Below are 22,150 nucleotides of genomic sequence, written 5' to 3'. Positions count from 1 at the left end.
CATAATCCTGACCACTTCTTTACTTCCTCTCTAACCACAACTCTATTCTGCTTTTCTAACCCTAAAATCCCAATATTAGGGATCTTCTCCCTAATGTTACCTCTCAGTAGAACTGTATATATTTGTATGTAGTTATTTTCATGTTGTGTCATCCCATCCAAAATCCTCATTAGAATGTGCGTTTCTTGAGGGCAGAGAGACTACTTTTATTATTTTTTATTCCAGGGCCTTAGCAGAGTGACTCATATATAGTAAGCATTTCATAAATGCTTATTAACTTCCTCTCTCATTGACTCCTTATTCATATGTTAGACTGTTTCCAGTTAAGTTCCAGTTAAGTGTTGTGCTGGTCTGTTTTTGACATCTAGTCAATAATCTATAACCATTATATAGTGATTCCCAAATCTATATATCTAATGAGTGAAAGAATGAATGAAATCAGTATTTACTTTTGTTTGAAAATAAGATCATATTCTAATGGAGGAAGTAGGCACAACACATGTAGAACACAATCATCTCAAATTCAACATGTCCCAAAACAATTAACTCTTTCCCTCCAAATCTTCTCCTTTTTCTAATATCACTGTTTAGTAGCACCAGTTAATAGCTCATGATCCAAACTTGAGTGTAATCTTTCACATTTCCCTCTTACTCCATTTTTATGTGATCCATTTCCAAGATTTGTTCATTTGATTTTGATAATACTTCTCACATATCTCACATATCTCATATATCTCCCCTCTTTCTGTTCCTATTAGTTATCCTTCTTCTATTCTCTCCATCCCTGATCTTTCATATTACTGCAAGAAAGAAAAAATTACTGAAGGATAAATGTGGACATATTGTATTTTGTTCACAAATCTAAAGAACTTCCTTATAATATTCAAAGTCTAGTCAATTTCAAAAATATTAAAAGCCCAGATTGGTAGGACTCAATACATTTCCTATTAAGTCACTCGATTTTTGGAAATCTCAAATCATCTTCATACTCCAAAAAATAGGAATCAAAGTTCTGAAGTCATATACTACAAAACACTAAGAAAATAATATTTCATTTTCTAATCATCAGTCATGCTGGGGTTTAAGTACTATGACAACCCCTTACTTCAAATTGCCTATTTAGTCTATTCTGACCCATTGCCAAGATGTTGATTCCTTTATCCATTGTTTGAATATATTTCTTTTCTTTATTCTTCTTCCTTTAATGCCTTTAACTTATTTTCAATAGATCACATATCAAATTTCTAGCTTAATATTATCCATTCTAGATTATAATTCTCCCAAAAGACAAAGAACTATTTTATCAGATAACATACTGTTAAGCATGGTGTAAAGATTTTGGGATGATTTTGGATGACTTTTTAAAAAAAATAAATACCCACAATAAGAATGAACACATAACAGAAAACTATCTCACTTTCAAATGCAAGAAGTTAAATTTCCAGATATCATTCTTTATTTTCAAGGCAAATGGGGTTAAGTGACTTGCCCAAGGCCATACAGCTAGGTAATTATCAAGTGTCTGAGAATGGATTTGAACCCAGGTACTCCTGACTCCATGGCTGGTGCTTTATCCACTGCACCACCTAGCCACCCCCAGATATCATTCTTAAACAATTCATATAAGAGAAAGTAAAAACAAGGGATTCATGGGAAACTCAATAATCTCAATAGATGACTTTCAGCAGAATCTCCTGAGTTCTCATCTGTCTGTGTAGACATTTATGAGAGGACAAAGAAGTACAATTTCTTGACTTGAAATCTATAGAATTATGAGGAAATATTTATTTTTCTTTGGAGTTATATTTCATTGAGAAGGGGGAAGAAATAACTTCAACACTTATTTAGGTGACAGACATATCTTCAGTCCTCTTGAGATGGAGTTTTGGAGTAGTGTTTAATGGGATACCAAATATATGTTAATAATTTATTTTGTAATATATTTTAAAGGTATATATTGAAGAACTGGGAGAAGTATAAGGCAAATTTTATGGAATGGAGAGAAGTGAATGTAAAATATTTAAAGAAAAAACAAAATAATTTCATGGAGGAAAAGGAAGGCACAAGTAAAAGTGGAAATCATGCTGGAACTCACTTAAGCAATGATACTTGAATTGAATCTGGAAAGAAGATGAACAGAGTTCTTGGAGACCATGCTGTGAGAAGTCAGGGAAACAGAGAATGGATATAAATAATAGATAAATAAATAGATGATAACCTGAAAAAGGAACAGACAACAAAATCTACAGAATCCTGCAAGGATCATTTGATCATTTTTATAAGATGTTTGGTATTTAGAGTTTATCCAGTCCTCTCATTTAGAGATAATAAATTGAGGTGCAGAGATATGGTGTTTGTCCTAATGCCACAAAGATGATAAGTGACAAAGCTGGGATTTGAACCCAAATAGATGCTCTGATTTCAAATCCAGTATTTTTTTAATGTTTAGCATCCTATAAAATGGGTCAAAATCTAGACTCATTACAAGTTTATTTCACATTCCCTTTTCATCTTCTTTCCTTTCAGATTTTTCTTTTTAAAAAAACATGTTAAAATTTTAAAGATAATATACATTTATATCTGGGGTTTTAATCAGAATTTAGCAATTCATTTAACATTGATTTTAAATATAGTTTCATTGTCTTATCTGTTTTGTATCAGTGGATCCCTTAAAAAATGAATTGTAAGGTATTTCCAGAGCTTTTTTTTTAAATCAACATTGTTTCTTTTATTGAGTGGTTTAAGATTCAATTCCAGTAGTCTACAAGTATTTGCAACTTTCTAGGGGAGATTTTATTTGAACTCCCAGTGAAGAACACCTTTAGCTGATGTTGATCATCATGTGCCTTTGTAATTTGTTGTCTAAGAGTTGTATGAACTAGAAGCTATTCAATGAATTATTTAGGGAGACATTTAGTCAGTATGTTTTGAAGACCAGATTTCAACTCAGGTTTTCCTGACACGTTAGTTTTCTTTCCATTGTCATATGGTATCTCTATTTTGAAACTACAGATAAGGACTAGACTTTTGATTTCATGCATTTAAAGAGATTCTGGTTAAGTAAATTCTTCCTATCAAGGCATATTGTCATCTTTTTTTTTTTTTGAAACTTGTAGTCTTACAGAATTGCCCAGACCAATGAGAGCTTAAATGATTTAACCAGGATTGCAATCAATTTATGTACCAGTTAAACTCAGGTCTTGTTGGCCACAAAGTCAGCTCTTAATTCATTATGCCAAAATTCCTTTCATTTGTAATTAGACTATCTTTAAATTTTGCCTCTTGTCCAAGATCCATTTCATTTTCTTGAAAATTATGTAGTTAATTAGAAAACCTTATGATTTGTAGGTTCTTAAAATTCAGTGTAGAAAATCTCTAACCACTCCCTATGCCAATGTTTTTTCAAGTTTTATATGTCTCATTTTTTTTGAGTTGAGACCTAAATTAACAAAGCTCAGAGGTAGTTGTTATCTGATATGCCTGTCATTATTACCAGGGAGCTCAAATCTGTTCATCATGATAAGATGGTCACTTATCAGAGTGATGATAAATGGAATCAATGCAAAATTTTCAAGAGATGAAAATCAATATAGTTTTTTAGTTATGTAGTTTCACCAAAAAAAAAAATAAAGCAATCAGGAAGGAGACAATCAGTAAGTGTTTTAGAATACCATGGAGTGCATGTTTCTGACAGCAAAGGACCTGGGGTCAAATTCTGTCTCAGATCTGCCTCATTTAATTCCTTCATCCCACTCCCATACCTATTTCTGTTTCCTCATTTCTAAAATGTTTGGAGTTGGGGTACCATTCTACTATAAGATTAATTGCATTTGGAAAGTTCTGAATTTGATGACCTGCTTCTACCTTTATAGCTTGATGGGAGATAAAATCAACTATTGCTTTGGTGTATTCACATTATGAGGTAGAATAAAAAAAAATTGTTCATTGTTCCATGTATCCCATATGAATACAGCTTATTTATGAGGATTTAAAATTTTTGTTCATATTTTTGGTGTTCAGTATGAAAAAAGGAGTATATGGTCAAGTTTGTGCTAGATTCTTAGTTTTTTCCCATTAAAAAAGCTCACTATGGTTGTATACCAATTCATACTTGTAGGTTGACTCACAGAGGTGTATATTGTATGATTCTACTCCTAAATCTATAACTCTCCAAATAGAATTTGTACTTTTAGGTCAGACCGAAGTCACAATGAACTCAAAGCAAAGGTAGTTACTGAGATGTAACATTTCCATAAACTAGGCCACAGTTTCTAACAACTATAGACAACATAGAATTATATGGTCAAACATCAGAGATTACAGAATCATAGAATGAGAGATGGAAAGCACCTTATAGACCAAAAGTGGGGAAACTTTTTTGGGGGGGGCAAGGACCATTTAGATATTTATAACATGCTATTTAGAACATCATGCATAGGCTATATTTAGTCAAATATTTAATTAATTCACCCCTAAAAAAGCTACTAGATTTACTGAATTCTGTGTCCAGTCTGTCATTGCCTTGGCAACACCAGACCAATATGACGTGGCAGCAGAGGCCAATCCTCTTGTTTTACCGGTAAGGAAACTGAGTCAGAAAAGACTGTCTAGGTTTTATAGAAAATATATTTTGGAGGTATGGAAGCCAGGATACTAGTAGAAGTGGTGGATTTGAGGTTAACAGTGCCCAAAATCCCAGGGCTTTTCCTGTTTCATGATATCCATGTGGAGCAACTGGATGTAATATCTCTATTGAACTTGTTCCTGGAAATGTTTAGTATATCTGCTAGTCTGGTCATTCATCTGAACTCATGATTATTTCTCTCAAATCTTTATGGCCAGGATTAAGTTTTTTTTCAATTCATAAAGCTCCTCCAATTTTTGCCTTTACTCTTGGGATCTGCCTCCCATTAGATTATTTGATATTAGATACTCCTCTTGAATATGCAAGATTTCATGACTGATGGAGTGGGGGGTGAGAAGGGAAAGAGGAGAGAGAAATATTTTCCCCCATCCTCCAGAAGGAAGGAACAATTCTGTCTCAAGATATGGTTCCAATGACCATCCATTTGCAAGGTTTTCCTTCTTAACTCAAAAGAACTGCCTCCATCATCAATTGTTTCTTAGAGAGCATCTTTCCTTTTAAATAGCCATCAGCCCCTAGGCTATCTTTTGTTTATCTCCTGTCAAGTTTAACTACCCTCTAATTTCATCAAGATTTGCTTCTTCTCACCTTGTTAAGGAGTAAAGGATTGTAGAAAAGTCTTTGCACTTCATTTAGACCTTGTTGTTTCTGTTTCTAGTTTCCTTTTCGTCTGTAATTTAATCAGGACTGGGTGAGATCAATTGATAAGGACTTCCCTGATCAATCTCCTTCACAACACTTTCTTAATTAATGGCTGATCCAAACTGACAGTGCCAATTACATAGCATTATGTGTACCAAACCTGGAGTTGCTGCACATACAGCTAAAAATATCTTTTTATTCCTTCTCCTACACTTGTGTTTCTTTCATGGAAGAATGAAAAACATTATCCCAAGGCATTTTACAATTCAGTTACTTACCATGAACAATTCTCTTATTGATTAAAAAAAGCAAAAGAGAGGTAAGTAGGTGACAAAATGGATAGAGCACTGGTCCTGGAGTCAAGAGGACCTGAGTTCAAATATGACCTCAGACATTTAATGATTACCAAGCTGTTGTTACGCTGGGCAAGTCACTTAACCCCCCTGCCTTGCAAAAAAAAAAACTTTAAAAAAAAGCAAAAGAAATAATTTATGAATTGATAGCAGAGAAATATTTATCTTTTCTCAGTTACATTGACCAGGATGCAAAAAAGCACATTTCGTTTTATTACCTTGTGAAAATTTTGAATTTGGAGTGTTCTATTATCCTAAAGAACAAATTTTTAAAAATAAATTGTAAAGGTATATTGATTCAGTTTATCTCTGTTGGAGTCATTAGGTGGTATGCTTTATCCAACTTGAATGTACTAAATTATATATTGTGGTATTCAATGTTAGTTTAATGATTTAATTATGCCTGTATACAAATTTGCTTATATATTTTTATAAATTAAATTAAGCATCAATTAAAAGCAAAATGGTAAAATATTTGAGTTGTACAAAATAGATAACATTGAAAAATATATAAAGGTATTAAAAAATGCTTGAATTAGCATCTCCCAGGAAAATACTAAGGTTAAAAGAGAGTGTGAGAATCTAGGGAAAAAAATAATGCATGTTTATATGTGTATTTGTATATATTTACACATATAATATGTAGATGACATATATATAATAAGAAAAAAGAGTTGAGCAAATAAAGGCTTCAGAAAAATGGAATTTTTTTCCCAATTGATATTGTATTTTATTTTTCCAATTACATGTTATGAAAGTTTATCAACAGTCATCCACATGTATATGTACATTTATAAGTTACATAATTTCCTTTTGCCCTCCTTTCTCACCCTCTCCCTTCACTGGTAAACAGTGTGGTGAACTATACCTTTGTTTTTAACATGTTTATGTAATTTTCTGTATAAGTAGTAAGGACTAAGGGAAAAGAAGGAAAACCATGAGATGGGATGGAAAACATTAGAAAAATTTTTTAAAAAGTAAATGTAGTGATCATTCACATTCAACAGGGTTTCTTTCCCTTGTTTCTGTTTTATTTTTCTTCCTCTGACTATGGATAGCATTGCCCATAACAGATCCCTGTGCTAGCTGTCTGAACTGCCTGGAGAAACTTCTTCTATCAAGGCTGACCAACTGACAATGTTGTTGCTGCTGTTACAGTGTTCTCGTTTCTGCTCCCCTAGCTCAACATCAATTCCTGTGATTTGCCCCATGCTTTTTTTTTTGAGTAACATCTTTATTTATTTTTTTTCATCAATATTGCACATGTATATTTTTAAGTTACAATATTTCCTTCCACCCCCTCTTCCCATCCTTTTCCCCTCAGTGGCACACAGGTTAGTATTGTACACACAAATTTTTGATAAACATGTTTACAGATTAGTCATTTTTGAGATGAGGAATCAGGATTAAGGGAAAGAGATACATAAGAGATAATTTTTATAAAGTGTTCATCAGATTATGAGGGATTTTTTTGTTTTTTTTTTTTGTTTTATTTTTCTTCCTTTGCATTGGTATACCATTGTACATAGCCAGTCTAATATAGTTGTCCTAACTCTGAACTGCTGAAAGAAAGGAGCTGCTTCCATGAAGACTGATCATCTCACAGTGTTGTTGTTAATGTATACATTATTCTCTTGGTTCTTTTCCCTTCATTCAGCATCAGATTCTGTAAATGATTTCATGCTTATCTAGAGTCCAACCATTCATAGTTTCTTATAGAACAATAATATTTCAGAGTAGTCACATACCACAACTTGTTTAACCATTACCCAATTGATGGGCATCCCCTCAATTTCCAAATTTTTGCCACTACAAAAAGAGCTGCTATGAATATTTTGGAACAATGTAAGACTTTTCCCATTTTTTATTATATCTTCAGGATATTGACCTAGAATTGGTATTGCTGGGTCAAAGGAAATGAACAATTTTATAGCTCTTTGGGCATAGTTCCATATTGCTCTCCAAAATGGTTAGATTCATTCACATCTCCATTAGCAATGCATCAATGTCCCAATCTACTTACAATCTCTCCAACATTGATCATTTTCCTTTTTTCTCAGCTTGATCAATCTGATAGGTATGAGGTAATACTCATTGTTTTAATCTGCATTTCTCCAATCAATAATGATTTGGAGCAATTCATCATATGATTACATATAGTTTCAATTTCTTCATTTCAAAACTGTCTCTTCATATCTTTGGCCATTTATCAAATGGGGAATGATATGAAACCTTATAAATTTGATGCAATTGTCTAAATATTTTAGAAATGAGACTTTTATCAGAACTCTGAGTTATGAAGATTGCTTCCCACCTTTCTGCTTTCCTTCTAATTTTGGTGGCATTGATTTTATTAGTGCAAAAACTTTTTAATTTAATGTAGTCAAAATCATTAATTTTGCAGTTTATAATGTACTCTAATTCTTGTTTGGTCATAAATTTATCTATTCCCCTTTCTATAGATTTGATAGAGTATTTCCTGGTCTATCAATTTATCTATGGCGTCTCCCCTTATGCCTAAATTCTGTATCCATTTTGTCCTTATTTTGGTATAGAGCATGAGATATGGGTCTATGCCTAGATTACTTATCCCTATTTTCCAGTTTTCCCAACTATTTTTCTCAAATAGTGAGTTTTTTCCTCCCAGAAACAGATGTCTTTGGGTTTGTCAAATAATTGATAACTGGAGCCATTACTATTGATCCTGTCCTGATCCTTTGATCCATTACTCTATTTCTTAACCATTACCAAGTAGTTCTGATGACTGCCTCTTTATTGTATAGTTTTAGATCTAGTAGAGCTAGACCATTTTCCTTTACATTTTTTCATCAATTTCCTTGCTATTCTTGATCTTTTGTTGCACCAGATGAATCTTGTTACTATTTTTTCCTAAAGTTTGATAAAATTGTTATTTGGTAGTTTGATTGAGATGGTACTGAATAAGTAATTTAATTTGGGCAGAATTGTCATTTTTATTATGTTAACTAATGAGCAATTGACATTTTTTCCAATTATTTAGATCTGACTTTATTTGGGTGAGAAGTGCCTTATAATTGTGTTCATATAATTGCTGGGTTTGTCTTGTGAGGTAGATTCCCAAGTTTTTAATGTTGTCTATACTTAGTTTAAATGGAATTTCTCTTTCTATTTCTTGTTCTTGGGTTTTATTATTCCTATATAGAAATGCTAATGATTTATGTGAGTTTATTTTATAACTGGCATCTTTGCTGAATTTGTTAATGTTTCAAGGAGATCTTTAGTTGATTTTTTCAGATTCTCTAAGTATATCATCATACAGTTCAGCAAAGTAACTCTGAATGAACTCTTTAATTTCCTCCTCACTGGTGGTTAGTTCATCCTTTTTATTTTTGATACTGGTAATTAAGTTATCTTCTTTCTTTTTTTAAATCAGATATTAAAAAGTTCATCAGTTTTATTGGCTTTTTCATAAAACCACATCTTAGTTTCATTTATGAGATCAATTGTCTTGTTTTCAATTTTATTGATCTCTCCCTTGATTTTCAGGGGAATTATGATTTAGTATTTAATTGGGATCTTAAATTTGTTCTTTTTCTAACATTTTTTAGTTGCATACCCAATTTATTGATCTCCACTTTCTCGATTTTATTCATTTAGATATTTAAAGATATAAAGTTTCCCCTCAAAACAAAAAAAAAATGCATCCCATGAATTTTAGAATGATGTCTCATTAGTATAATTTCCTTGGATGTAATTATTATCTATTATTTACTGTTTGATCCATCCATTATTTAAGATGAAGTTATTTAATTTCCAATTAGTTTTTGGTTTATCTTGCTGTGATCCTTTATTACAGGTAATTTTTATTGCATCATGGTCTGAGAAATGTGTAATTACTATTACTACCTTTCTGCATTTGATTATAAGGTTTTTGTACCCTAAGTACATGGTCAATTTTGGTATAGGAAGTCTATCACATATGTTTTCTAAGATTTCATTCACCTTCTTAATTTCCTTCTTCTTTATTTTGTGGTTAGATTCATCTAGTTCTGAGAGAGGGAGATTGAGGTACCCCATTATTAAAGTTTTACTGTCTATATTTCCATGCAATTCACTCAGCTTTTCCTCTAGGAATTTGGATGCTATGCCACCAGGAGCATACATGTTTAGTAATGATAAAGCTTTATTACTAATGATCCCTTTTAAGAAAATGTAGTTTCTTCCTTATCCCTTTTAATGAGATCAATTTTTGCTTTTACTTTACCTGAGATTAGAATTGCTATCCCTGATTTTCACTTTACTTGAGTGATAATATATTTTACTCCAACCTTTTACCTTTGCTCTATGTTTCTCCTTGTTTCAAATGTGTTTCTTGTCAACAACATATTGTAGGATTCTGGTTTTTAATCCATTTTGCTATCCACTTTCATTTTATGGGGAGATTCATCCCATTCACATTTACATTTAAGATGACTAATTCTGTATTTCTCTTCATGCTATCTTTCTCCAATTATATTTTTCTCTTTCCTTTCCTCTTATTCATACTCATCAGAATTTTACTCCCTTTCCCCTTTTGCTTTTCTTTTAAAATTTAAATTTCTATTTTCACTTATATATTTGCCTTTCTTTTATCAGTTCTGTCTTCCCTTATCTTTCTTTTTCCCTGCCCCCTCCCCCCTTCCCCTCCCAGTAGATTAGAATAAATTTTTAAACCAAAGTGGGAATATATCTTATTCCCTCTTTGGGTCAAAAGTGTTGAAAAGAATTTACTGAGAGTTCATACTCTCCCTTCTTTCCCTCTAAAATTACAAATCTTTGTGCTTCTTTACCTGGTGTATTTATCACTCTAGTACTATTAATCATGTATCATCAGTCAAAGTTTGATTACTAATTGCCTGATAAACTCATTTTGTTATCAAAGTATCATCACAGATTGAGTTCTTGATTGCTTGATAAGCAACATTGTCTCAAATTACAGCAGATTATAATTATAATCATTTTTTACCTTGCACCCTTTTCAAGTACCCTCCAAGGACTCACAATCCTGCTCTTGAGCCAAAGTTTCATCCAAAGATTTATCATGTCTTGAACTGTTTGTGCTCCTCCCTCCAGGTCTATTTTCTCTCACACTTTATTCCTACCTCGCCATCCAGGGTACTTAACCCCTTAAATGAAACATGGATTAACTCAATGTCTGTTCTAAGTACTGGTAGACTCTGAAGGTCTCACCTGTGAACTTTACAAATGATTGAGACATTGACTCAGAATTGGCCAGCTTATGATGCCCTCCTTGGCTAAGCTTCATCAACACAGCAGAATTAGTCTCTAACATAGTGATGTAAAGTTGGACCTCTTCAATGGAGACAAGACCCAACCATACTCATATCCTTTAAATCCAATCTCTTCTATTATGTTCAACCCTTTAATTATCCTAACAGAAGTAAAGTTCTAAAGAATTAGAAGTGTTATATCTTCCCTTTTGGGGTTGTATACACTTTGATGATCTTGACCAACATTTGTGTTATTTTGTTTTGTTTTTTTCCTTTACCTTTTCCTTTACCTTTTTATGCAACTCTTTAGTTATATATCTGGCAATTGAATTCTCCATTCAGTTCTAGTCTTTATGTTAGGAAATTCTGGAAGTCCTCTATTTCATTGAACTTCCATCTATTTCTTTGACAGTATATATTGCATTTTGCAAGGTGATACATTCTGAGTTGTAATCCCAAGTCATTTGCTCTCTAATAAGGGCATTCCAGGTTTATTGACCCTGCAATTTTGAGGCTGATAGGTCCTAAGTGAGTCTGATTGTGTTTCCCTTGTATTTCTTTAATAGTCTCTCCTTTATTTGAGAGTTCTGTAATGACTGTAACAACCCTTGGAGTTTTATCCAGATCTCTTTCTGGAGGGATTCTGTATATTCTTTCAATGGTTATATTGATTTCTTTTTAGAGCTTATTTGGAGTTCTCCCTTATAATTTTCTGCATGATGTTTTCCAAGTTCTTTTTGTGATCTTGGCTTTCTAGTAGTCCAATGATTCATAGGTTGTCTCTTCTGAATCTATTTTCCAGGTCATTTGTTTTCCCTAAAAGGTATTTTACATTTTCTTAAGTTTTTTTTCAGCCTTTTTTATTTTGTTTGATGGAATTTTGTGGTCTTATAGATCCATTATTTTCTATTTGTTCAATTCTAATTCTTAGGTTTTTATCCTTTTTAAAGGTGTTGAATTCTCTGGGCAATTTTTCGTAATTTTCCTGCATGACTCTAATTTCTTTTTTTTTTTCATTTTTCTTTCTCTTCTTTTGTTTTTTTAAATCTTTTTTTGAGCTTTTGTATTTGAGTCTGATTTATAAACTGTTTAGATTCTTCCCCTGTGAGTGACTTTTCACTGCTTTCTTCTTCGCACATGGCATTGCTATCATCTTTGTTGGTAAAGTAGTTTTCTATAGTGAGTGCTCATTTAGCTTTTTTGCTCATCTTTGTAGTTTTAGCTCTGCTCTTGGAGTGTAGGGAGTATAGATCCAAGCTTTGTTTTTGCTGGGGCTGGGGTCTGAACTTGGTTTGTTGTTGACCAGGATGTTGCCTATACAGTCTAGGCATTACCTTTGCAAAGGTTTGTTTCTTCCTCCATCCATGTTCTGACTTAGCAGTGGTTTGTACCAAAACCAGTCCTGTCTTTTGCCTGGATGTTCCCCAGGTTCAGACTTTAGGGTTGCGATCCTCCCTGTTGGCTTGCTATCTAGCTGCCAGGACCTCTGCTGTTGTTAAACTGTCAGAACCTGGATTGCCCTGTGGCTAAAAGCCTCCTGTTGGTTTTCTCGCTCTTCTGCCTCCTGGGCTTTACTTCCTTTCCCCCCCTAAGAGACAGACCTTTATTGAAGATCCTCTATCCTGTCTACTGTTGAAAACTTCTTTGAATCTTCTCTTTTTCTTGATGGGTAGCTTGAATATCAGAATAAAGGCTTCATTTATCTTTGGTAGGGAAAAGTTCCAGCAGCATGTTAGCTTCTTGCTGCCATTTTGGTTCTGCCTGGAAGTCTCCGTGCTCTTCTAGAGTCATAGTTTCTTATAGAACAATAGTACTCCAAAACATTCAAATACCATAATTTGTTCAGCCATTCCCCAGTTGATGGGCATCTCCTCAATTTCTAGTTCTCAACATTACAAGTGTTATCCTCCCTTATAGTGTTGTATATAATTTAATGTTCTTGACTAATATTTGGGGTTTTTTTCTCCTTTCCATTTACCTATTTCCATATCATTCGAGTCTTATATTTGAAGATCAAATTCTCTGATAGTCTTTCCTTTTTATCAGGAAATTTTGGAAGTCCTCTATTTCATTGAACATCTGTCCTTTTCCCTGTCAGAATATGCTGAATTTTTCAGGGTAGTAAATTCTTGGTCATAAACCAAAGTCCTTCGCCCTCCAAAATACTGTATTTCCAGCCCTCTGATCCTTCAATGTTGAAACTGATAAGTCTTGTGTAATTCTGATTGTGCTTTATTTGTATTTAAATTTGCTTCTTTTTGACTGCTTGAAGTACTTTCTCCCTTATTTGAGAATTTTGGAATTTGGCTATGATAGTTCTTGGAGTTTTTATACTGAAGTCTCTTTCTGGAGGAGTTCTTTGTATTTCATTTTCTTGAGCTAGCAGATTTGGCCAGTTTTCCATGATAATTTCCTGAAAGATACATGTCAGACTCTTTTTTTGATCTAGGCTTTCTGGTAGGCCAATAATTCATAAATTATCACTTCTGGATCTTTTCTCCAGGTCATTTGTTTTTCCTAAAAGTTATTCTATATTTTCTTCATTTTTTCCTGCCTTTTGATTTTGATGGAATCTTGGTGTCCTAGAGTCATTGGTTTCTATTTGTCCCATTCTAATTTTTAGGGTTTTATTTTCTTCAGTTATCTTTTCTGTTTCCTTTTTCCAGGTAATTTTGCTTTTTTTCTGAGTTATATTCCGTTTCCAGTTGCTTGTTTTGAGTTTTAGATGAGTTGCATTCCTTTTCCAGTTGGTCAATTTAATTTTTTATTACATTCTTTTTTCCAGTTGGTTATTTTTACTTTTAAAGAAGCTGATTTCTTTGGCCAATTTTTAATTATTTTCCTGTATGGTTATCATTTCTTTTTTCCATTTTTTCTTCTACACTCTTCTTTGGTTTTAAAATTATTTTTTAATCTCTTCTTTAAGATTTTGGATTTGAGTCCAATTCATAGGTTCCTTTGAGAGTTTCCATGTAGGTAATTTTTCACATTTTCTTCTTCTGAGGTACCATTTTTATCATCACTATTTGCATAGTTTCTATGGTTAGGGCTCTTTTAGTTTGTTTGCTCCTTTTGATTATAGAACTCTGCTTTTGTGGAATAGGGTGTATAGACCCAAGCTATTTTTCTTAGGGCTGAGGTCCGAACCTTAGCTTATCACTAGTCAAGATGTTGCTTAGGCAGAGGTTTATTTCCTCCTTTATGTCCAGGATCTGCCTATGGTATGATTTGTTCTGACTCAGTCCTGTCTTTTGCCCCAGTGTTCCCAAGGTTCAGATTTTGTTTGGCATTGTAACCCTTCCTGCTCACTATTCAAGTTCTGGGAGCTGTGCTGTTGTCTAGTTGTTGGGACCTGGATTGCACTGTCACTAAAGGCCTTCTTCTGGCTTTCTGGGCTTTATTCCCCCCCCCCAAAAGAGAAATACTTTCACTGAAGATCCTGAAGTTGAAAATTTGTTTCAATCTTTCCTTTTTGTAGGATCTATGGCATTTTTGTCTGTATAGAGGTTTCATTTAATGTGTAGGGAAAAGTTCTGAGAGAGGCTAGCTTCACACCTTGGAGCCATCTTGACTCCACACCTAAATAGGGTTTTCAAGTCCTGGAAGAACTAAGAGGAAGGTCATTAGGAAAGACTTCATCAGATATGAGGAAAAGTTGAAGAAATTTCACCCAAGAATGGGAGACAGCCACTAGTAATATGCAAAGGAAAACATGTCTAGGTCAAGGTCAAGCAACAATTAATAGCCTGGTATTGACCAGAACTGAGAGAATGTACAATAGTGATTTAAATAAGGATAAAAAGAGAGCTTGTAGTTGCTTAACAACATGAGGAAGGAGATAAAATTCCACATTATAAATTCCACATATATTCTACCCTATTAGACTATAAAACTAAATGAAAGCAAGAAATGGAAAGATAATTGGGAAACTTTAAGACTAATGTTTGACTACTGTATGGAATGTAGGAAAGATAGAGGTATAGTTAAAAGAATTCTTTTGAATCAGATTGTGGGTGGCTTTAAATATTAGGTTTGCTTTATCAGGTTATTTTAGGGTGAAAGGCAGGGGTGGAATGCTCTGGCCTCTAAAATAAAAACACAAAATTCTCAATGTGGAATTCAGAACCTAAAAAGTTAATTACAACTAAATTTTCCAACTTTTTAAATATTATAATCAATCTATAAAAACCACATTAAAATTTACTGCTCTTCCAGATACTGAGCAATTCAGACTGAATCTTTTGCTATTTTTCCTAAATAAGATTCCAGTTCCTACACTTTGCCTTTTGCTTACAGTCCCAACTGTTTGAAATATACTAGCTCCTTATGTCCACCTTGAAAATTCTTAATTTAGTTCAAAGTATAGAACAAATGGCCACATAATAACCAAAATATTTCATGATTTTCTGAACAGTATGATGTAATGTAAAGGGTAGGTTTTGAGTCAAGAAGATGTGTTCCAAATCCATTTCTTTCATTCCCTATTTGACACTGGGTAGATTATTTTAATATTTTGTTCCTTAGTTTCCTCATCCATAAAATGAGATAGATTTGATGTCTCTAAAATCTTTTTACTTCTAAATCTAGATTATATTACTTGTAAATTCTTTCTATTTTCTAAAGTTATGTTTCTTTTTTTTATATTTGTTTCATCATATTATAAGTGTAGTCACTTAACAGAAGGTCCTTGGAATGATAGACAGTATTTTATTTTGCTTTTTTCTTTTGGTGGTTCTGTTTTTTAACAACATACACAGCATCTTTTACATATTAATCATTTAATAAATATTTTACGAATTGAATTGAGTCAATGTAAGCTTTTATCATAGTGTTGAAGTAGTCAAATCTTTGTATTAGCAAGCATTTTCAGCTGGATTGAAGAACTGATGAACTACATTCAGGGACACAAGTTAACATGTTATTAAAATAACCTTCTTGGACCAATTATTTATTTATTTATTCAACCAATTATGAATTAATTATAAGAGGATGACATGAGGTATTCTGAATTATGGAATTGACAAGCTAGTGAGAAGCTAGGGAGAAGAAAGGAGAAAGAATTAAAAAGTGAAAAGACTGAGAAATTTGAGAAAGATTGCTATTGATCAGTGTTGTCAAATGAAATACTAAAACTTGGAGAAGGGCAAATTTTTTCAGAGAAGATGAAGAGGAGTTTTTGATCACTAACCCCTATTTCCATTATGATTCCATACAGCCATCACGAATGGCAGCATTCCTTGTACTGAAGGGGTTCTCGATCCCCACTATCAACATCAATCACCAACGATTAAGCAAATACAACCAAAGGGAAGTTAAGTCCAAGAGCCTTAGGAATAGCAATGCCATCCAGACCATTAAATCTCCTTCCAGCCCCATCCCTACAGCCAACATTCAGGGAAGCCAAAGTTCTGAATTTGAAAAATAGCAGCTGTCTCTGCATCTGCCTCTTTAGCCACTATAACTTTTGAAGGACTGAAAACAAAATTTCTCACCACAAATGTCCTTGGAATTGATGAACCATTTGATAATTTTATCAATGGAAATAGCATGTAAAGAAGATGATTTACCATCTGTTTCAATATTGTACCTTAAGATTTATGGAGCATTTCCATAAAATTGCATCTGAAATATTCTCTATATATATTGTCTACTACATGTGAGCTGCTTGTTACCAGGAATCATCTTTGTTTTTAATTTATATTCCCAGTTCTTGGCACAATATTTCTATATTGCAGGTATTTCATGAAGCCCTTTTTCATTCATACATTCATACTATAGGCTCTTAACAATGTATTAATGGATTACTAACTCTGTGATATCTGTGGGTTCTACAAGAAATTGAATCTGCATAGCTAGATATATGGCAGTGATGTCAAGGGAAAGTTTGGAGCTGGATATTAAAGACATGGAGTCAGGTGCATAGAGATGGCTAGTGAAGTCATTAAAATAGATGAATCTTAGAGAATCTATAGAGAGAAGAGGATGAAACTTTGGGAAATTATACTTTGCAAAATGAATCAAGAATTTAAACTATCAAGGAAAGTTTATAAATGAATGGAGGCAAGAAATAGCAGTCCTCAAGAAATTAATGGGGAAAAGACTAAAGAAGAAAGTTCAATGTGGTTAAATGTTGTAGATTCTAGGATCATAGCTTTTTGGCTAAAAGGGATCTCACCCATAAGAAAAGTGAGGCCCAGAGAAGTTAAGTAACTTGTTAAAGTTCACACAGGTAGTAAGTAGCACACTAGAGATGCAAACTTTTCTGATTGTAAATTCAGTCCTCTTTCCACTATACTCTATCACTTCCCAAAATAATGGTTAGCAGTGTAATAGATAGCACATTAAATTAAAATTAATAAAATTCTTTTGTAAAGTTGATTCCCATTTTTTCAGGTGATAAAATTGAAAATTAGAGTATTTAAATCACTTCAACAAGACAACAATAATAGCAAATATTAGAGCAGTTATTTGAAATCTCTTGATTTCATGTTACCTTTACAAGGAAAATAAAGACTAAGAAAAGGCCATTGGATTTGGCAAATCAAAGCCATTAATTAAAAGGAAAGAAGAATTCTATTGTAGAGGGAAATGATATAAGCAGAAATAACAATACAGGAACATGCAGAACATTTCAGTTTTGAAGAAGTGAAAGAAAGGATATATTTGTAGAAGTTCCAAAGTGATGGGAAAGAAGAATATATATATATATATATATTGATAATGGACATAAGGGTCAAAAAAAGACTTTTTAAATGATAGGTCTGAACATGTTTGTAGCTTAAAAAAGAGGAAGAAGAAATTGGGTATGAGGGTGAGTGATTGATGGCAGAGACTCATAGAAGAAAAAGAATGAAATAGGATCAAAAGTAGGAGGGACTAGCTTGGGCAAAGAGGAGAACAATTTCATCCTCTAAGACTAAATGGAAGAAGAAAGCAATGAGTGGAAACTAAGGCAAATTTGGAGTAAGGAAGATAAAGGATCTAAATCTTTCTAATAAATAGAAGATGATGTCTTTTTTTTATATTGATTTCTCACTAGGATAGAAAAGAAGGTCAGGTTCTTGAGAGAGAATAGGACCTGGATAAAATTGTGAGCATTAGGAAGGAGAAATTTTGGAAATATCATTTTAGAATGGGGATTCTTAACCCTTTTTAGCAGTCTACCTATTTGTCAGTTTGGTGAAAACTATGAATCCCTACTCAAATTAATCTAAAAAAATTCATAATTTAAGGAAATATTTAATTTAATTTAGATATGAATGATAATTGAGAAAATATACATATGCACATATATATGTGCATTTTCTCTCCAACTTGCTTCCAAAATTAAAGACACTTTGAAATCTATGAAAGGATGCCATATTAAGATCACTGCAATAAAGAATGTAATTGGGAGTCAATTAAAATTAATTAAATAATTGGTTTTCATTTCTGAGGGCCTAAAGTATGATACACCATAAAGGTTATGGCAGTATTAATATATAGACCACAGTCTGTATAATTTGACATATTCTAGCAGTTCTTAATGACTCAAGAGTGAGAACAAATAAGTTAGAAGGTGGCAATGACCCAGGGCTTAACAATGGAGAAACTAGAATTAAGAAATGCTCATTTGAAATGGAGAAAATATATATTTATAATCATGGATGTAAGAATGAATTTACTGAGAGAATGAATTACTAAATATTAGAAAAGTTTGTTGAAGGGGAATATGAGTCAAGTTTTATTGAAATCTTTAAGAATATTTTGAAACTTCTCATTTACTGTATTTAATCCCATGGATTTTTTTTTTAATTTCTTTTTTCAATTACATGCAAAGTTAATTTTTGAGTTCCATATTTTTCTTTTTTTAGAAATAATTTTATTGATGTTTTACTTTTCCAAATATATGTTTCGAAAGTTTTTTTTTAATTTGTCCATATGCCTTTGCATATTTCTAAGTTATAAAATTTTCTTCCACCCTCCCTTCCCTTCCCCTCAGCGGTGAACAGTCAGGTTAATATTGAACTTACACATTTATGTTAAGTATGTTTACAGGTTAGCCATTTTTGGTATGATGATTTAGATTTAAGGGAAAGAAATACATATGAGATTTTTTTTAAAAAAATGAATGAAGTGTTCCTCAGATTTTGAAGGATGTTTTGTTTTGTTTTTCTGAACTTTGGTTCTGGTTGGCATTGTCTATAGCTGACCTAATACAGTTATCCTGGTTCTCTTAACTTCTGAGAGCAGCTGCATCCGTCAGAGTTGATCATCTCACAATGTTATTGTTAATGTGTACATTTTTCTCTTGGTTCATCTCCCCCCCCCCCATATTTTTCTACATCCCTCCTTCCCTTTCCTCATGGTAGTGAGCAATCTGATATAGGTTGTTCATGTACAATCGTGTTAAACATATTTTCATTTTCATTAAGCCCATGAAATCTTGAAGAATTCTGTTTCAGCACCTGGTTGTGGTGAGTGTATCTAGTCCCATGTTAGTGATAGTATCAGACCACTCCCCACAAATACAAATCATTGATTCTTCCCAGCTACATTAAGGAAAAGGAGTGCAGTTATGATGGGCAGAGGCAGTGAGAGACTTAGCAGTACAGAGCTAGTTAAAGAAGAAAAAAACTAAATTTCTTGATGGAGTTTCTTTTTAAATAGATTCCCACTGGTCTTCCTTATGCTCCAAATGAAATAAGCTGAAGGAAATTAATCTCAAGTATCTAGATGAGAGAAAAATTGACTACCACAGTAGTATAAATGGGAGGAACAAAGAGTAAGATGAGATGAAAGAAGTAGTTTTTGGTTTAGAAAAAACAGACAAACTGAAAAACAAAAATTCAAGAGAAAAAGTTTTATTTATGCACAACTCCCAAGAAGATAGAGCAGGTAGGTGGCACAGTGGATACAGTGCTAGGCTTAGAATCAGGAAGACTTGTATTCATAAATTCAAATCTGGTCTGACACTCACTTACTAGCCATGTGACCCTGGGCAAATCACCTCTCCATGTTTTTCTCATTTTCTTCAAATGAAAATGAGCTGGAGAAGGAAAGACAAACCATTCCGCTATCTTTGCCAAGAAAATTCCAAATTTGATTATGGAGTGTTGGACATGGCTAAAAAACAATTGAACAACTGAACCCAATTAGATAAATTAACATTGAAATTAATAAATACAAAATTTTAAAATAATGAAATTTTTAAAAAAGTCATAGAATTTTTAAAAATCTTTGATGAAAAGTATTCTTCAAATTCCATGTAAATGATGAAATCATAGCTAGAAACTCCAGAATGATTCAAAGATAAATAAAATAGTTATAGAAATTATAAGAATTGGGGCATCTTGGTGGCACAGTGGATAGAGAACCGGCCCTGGGGTCAGGAGGAGCTGATTTCAAGTCCAGCCTCAGACACTTAATAATTACCTAGCTGTGTGACCTTGGGAAAATCACTTAACCCCATTGCCTTGCAAAAAAAAATGAAATTGTTAGGATTTAAATTAGTTTGGATTTTAGAGCTCTCAAAGAACTAACAAAAACTAATAACAAAGTAAGCAACTTAAACATACAATGAAAAATGTTCTAATATAGTAAAGGCACAGATGAATCTATATATCAGTAAGAAGTATGAACCTTCAACAAGAGGTTCACTTATTAGAAGCATTCTTTAAATAAGATAAAAACAAACAAGCAACAGCCAAAAAAATCCATGAGGTGATTATCCAATATTCCAAACAATAATACACAATAGGCAAATGAGTGTAACTTTCAAGAAATAACTTAGAAATTCAATGAATATTCTCATATTTTCAGCTGTTGTTTAAAAATGAACTGTACTTATTATTAAAAAACAAGAAAAATTAAAACCATCAAGGGTTAAAAAGGGATTTAAGTATGGTTTAAAGAATCAGGATAGAATAAAAGAAGAGCTAAATTAATATTCTACAGACACAATATCTTATAAAGCTATTTTTGGCTATTGGTGTTTTATAATTTTCGATGCATTTCTTTAAAGAGGTTGTCAATGAAACCTTAGAGACTCAAAAATATAAGAATGGACAAATTATATGTTAAAATGCCATCCATATTTGAAATTTGAAGATAGATGTTAAATCTTCAGTTAATGTGAAATACTGATTAATATTTGAAATTGTTTATCAAGAAATAAATATAAAAAATATGATAGAATCTTATTAGGAAGTTGATATTGAGGGAAACACAAAACCACCAGCTTTCTAAGTTTTCCTGTTACAAGAAAGGATGTACTCTTTTTTATCTGAAGAAAATGATTTGACTCTGGATATCTACTCTATTTAGGGTGAGTGGTGGAGGGGATAGAGAGCTGGTATCAGATTCAGAAGGAAATTCAAGTGTGAGTCTTGTCTGTGAAGTTCTGGCTATGAGCTCTTGGACAAGTTCATTAACTTCTCCATTCCCCAGGAAACTCCTCAAATATTAAATTGTAGAGCAGTGGTCATTCTGATCTGACAGAAAAAAAAAATTTCCAGAGTGGGACTTCCCCATATCAATGAAACCACTGTTCTGCTTCAAACAAAAGACCCTACTCTATAGAGATATTTTTGTATTGACTTTTCTTCTCCCTTAAAAAAATAATGCATATTTTCTTACTTGTGTCTATTCATTATAAAGAAGAAGGAAATAACATAATTTTCCATTAGGAATGACTTCCTGATTTCTGACTTTAACAGTAATCTAGTGTACTTAATTCATATTATTTTTTCATTAGCAGCACTAGTCTGTATACTATTTTTGCTATTTTTGAACTTGAGTATCATGGATACTATTTTATACCAGGATAGGTGATTTGATTCAATGATCTTATAAAGCAAATAATGCTCTTGAAGGACTACTTATATTTTTGTCATTTTTCATAATTTAGGTTATCTGGAATGAATATACCACCACCGATTATCAGCAACAAAAACTGGCTGAGACTGCACTTTGTCACAGACAGCAACCACCGTTATCGTGGATTTAGCGCTCCATACCAAGGTATAATTAATGAAAGACCTTCTTTTCTCTAGTGTGTAAAAAATATTTTTGGTAAATAAAACCAAACTACTTGTCCTGATATAGGAGAAATGTTGTTATCTGTTAGAGAGGGGTAATTTGAACATGCTGAAATGATCATTTTCCTGCTGAGGGCACCACATGATAATTACCAAATTACAGAATATGTTCTAGCAGATTTTTGTAACTCAATATGGAGGATAGAGAGACCTTTTGAATTCTAAAAGAAAATATGTAGTTGG

The 22,150-nt window shown here is 32.8% G+C and overlaps 1 protein-coding gene across 1 annotated transcript in view; it reads left to right on the top strand.

Annotated features, from left to right (window-relative positions):
* The window catches only part of LOC141499367 (CUB and sushi domain-containing protein 3-like), a 586,049-nt gene extending 564,127 nt beyond the window's left edge, over positions 1–21,922 (top strand). The window contains exon 6 of the mRNA XM_074202122.1: positions 21,778–21,922. Within this exon, the coding sequence (XP_074058223.1) occupies positions 21,778–21,922 (145 nt within the window). The remainder of the gene's footprint in view (positions 1–21,777) is intronic.
* The last annotated feature ends 228 nt before the right edge of the window (positions 21,923–22,150 follow it).

The sequence above is a fragment of the Macrotis lagotis genome, chromosome X (assembly GCF_037893015.1).
Source record: "Macrotis lagotis isolate mMagLag1 chromosome X, bilby.v1.9.chrom.fasta, whole genome shotgun sequence".
Taxonomy (NCBI): domain Eukaryota; kingdom Metazoa; phylum Chordata; class Mammalia; order Peramelemorphia; family Peramelidae; genus Macrotis; species Macrotis lagotis.
The sequence above is the reverse complement of the archived record's forward strand: the minus strand, read 5'-3'. Positions and strand labels throughout refer to the sequence as shown.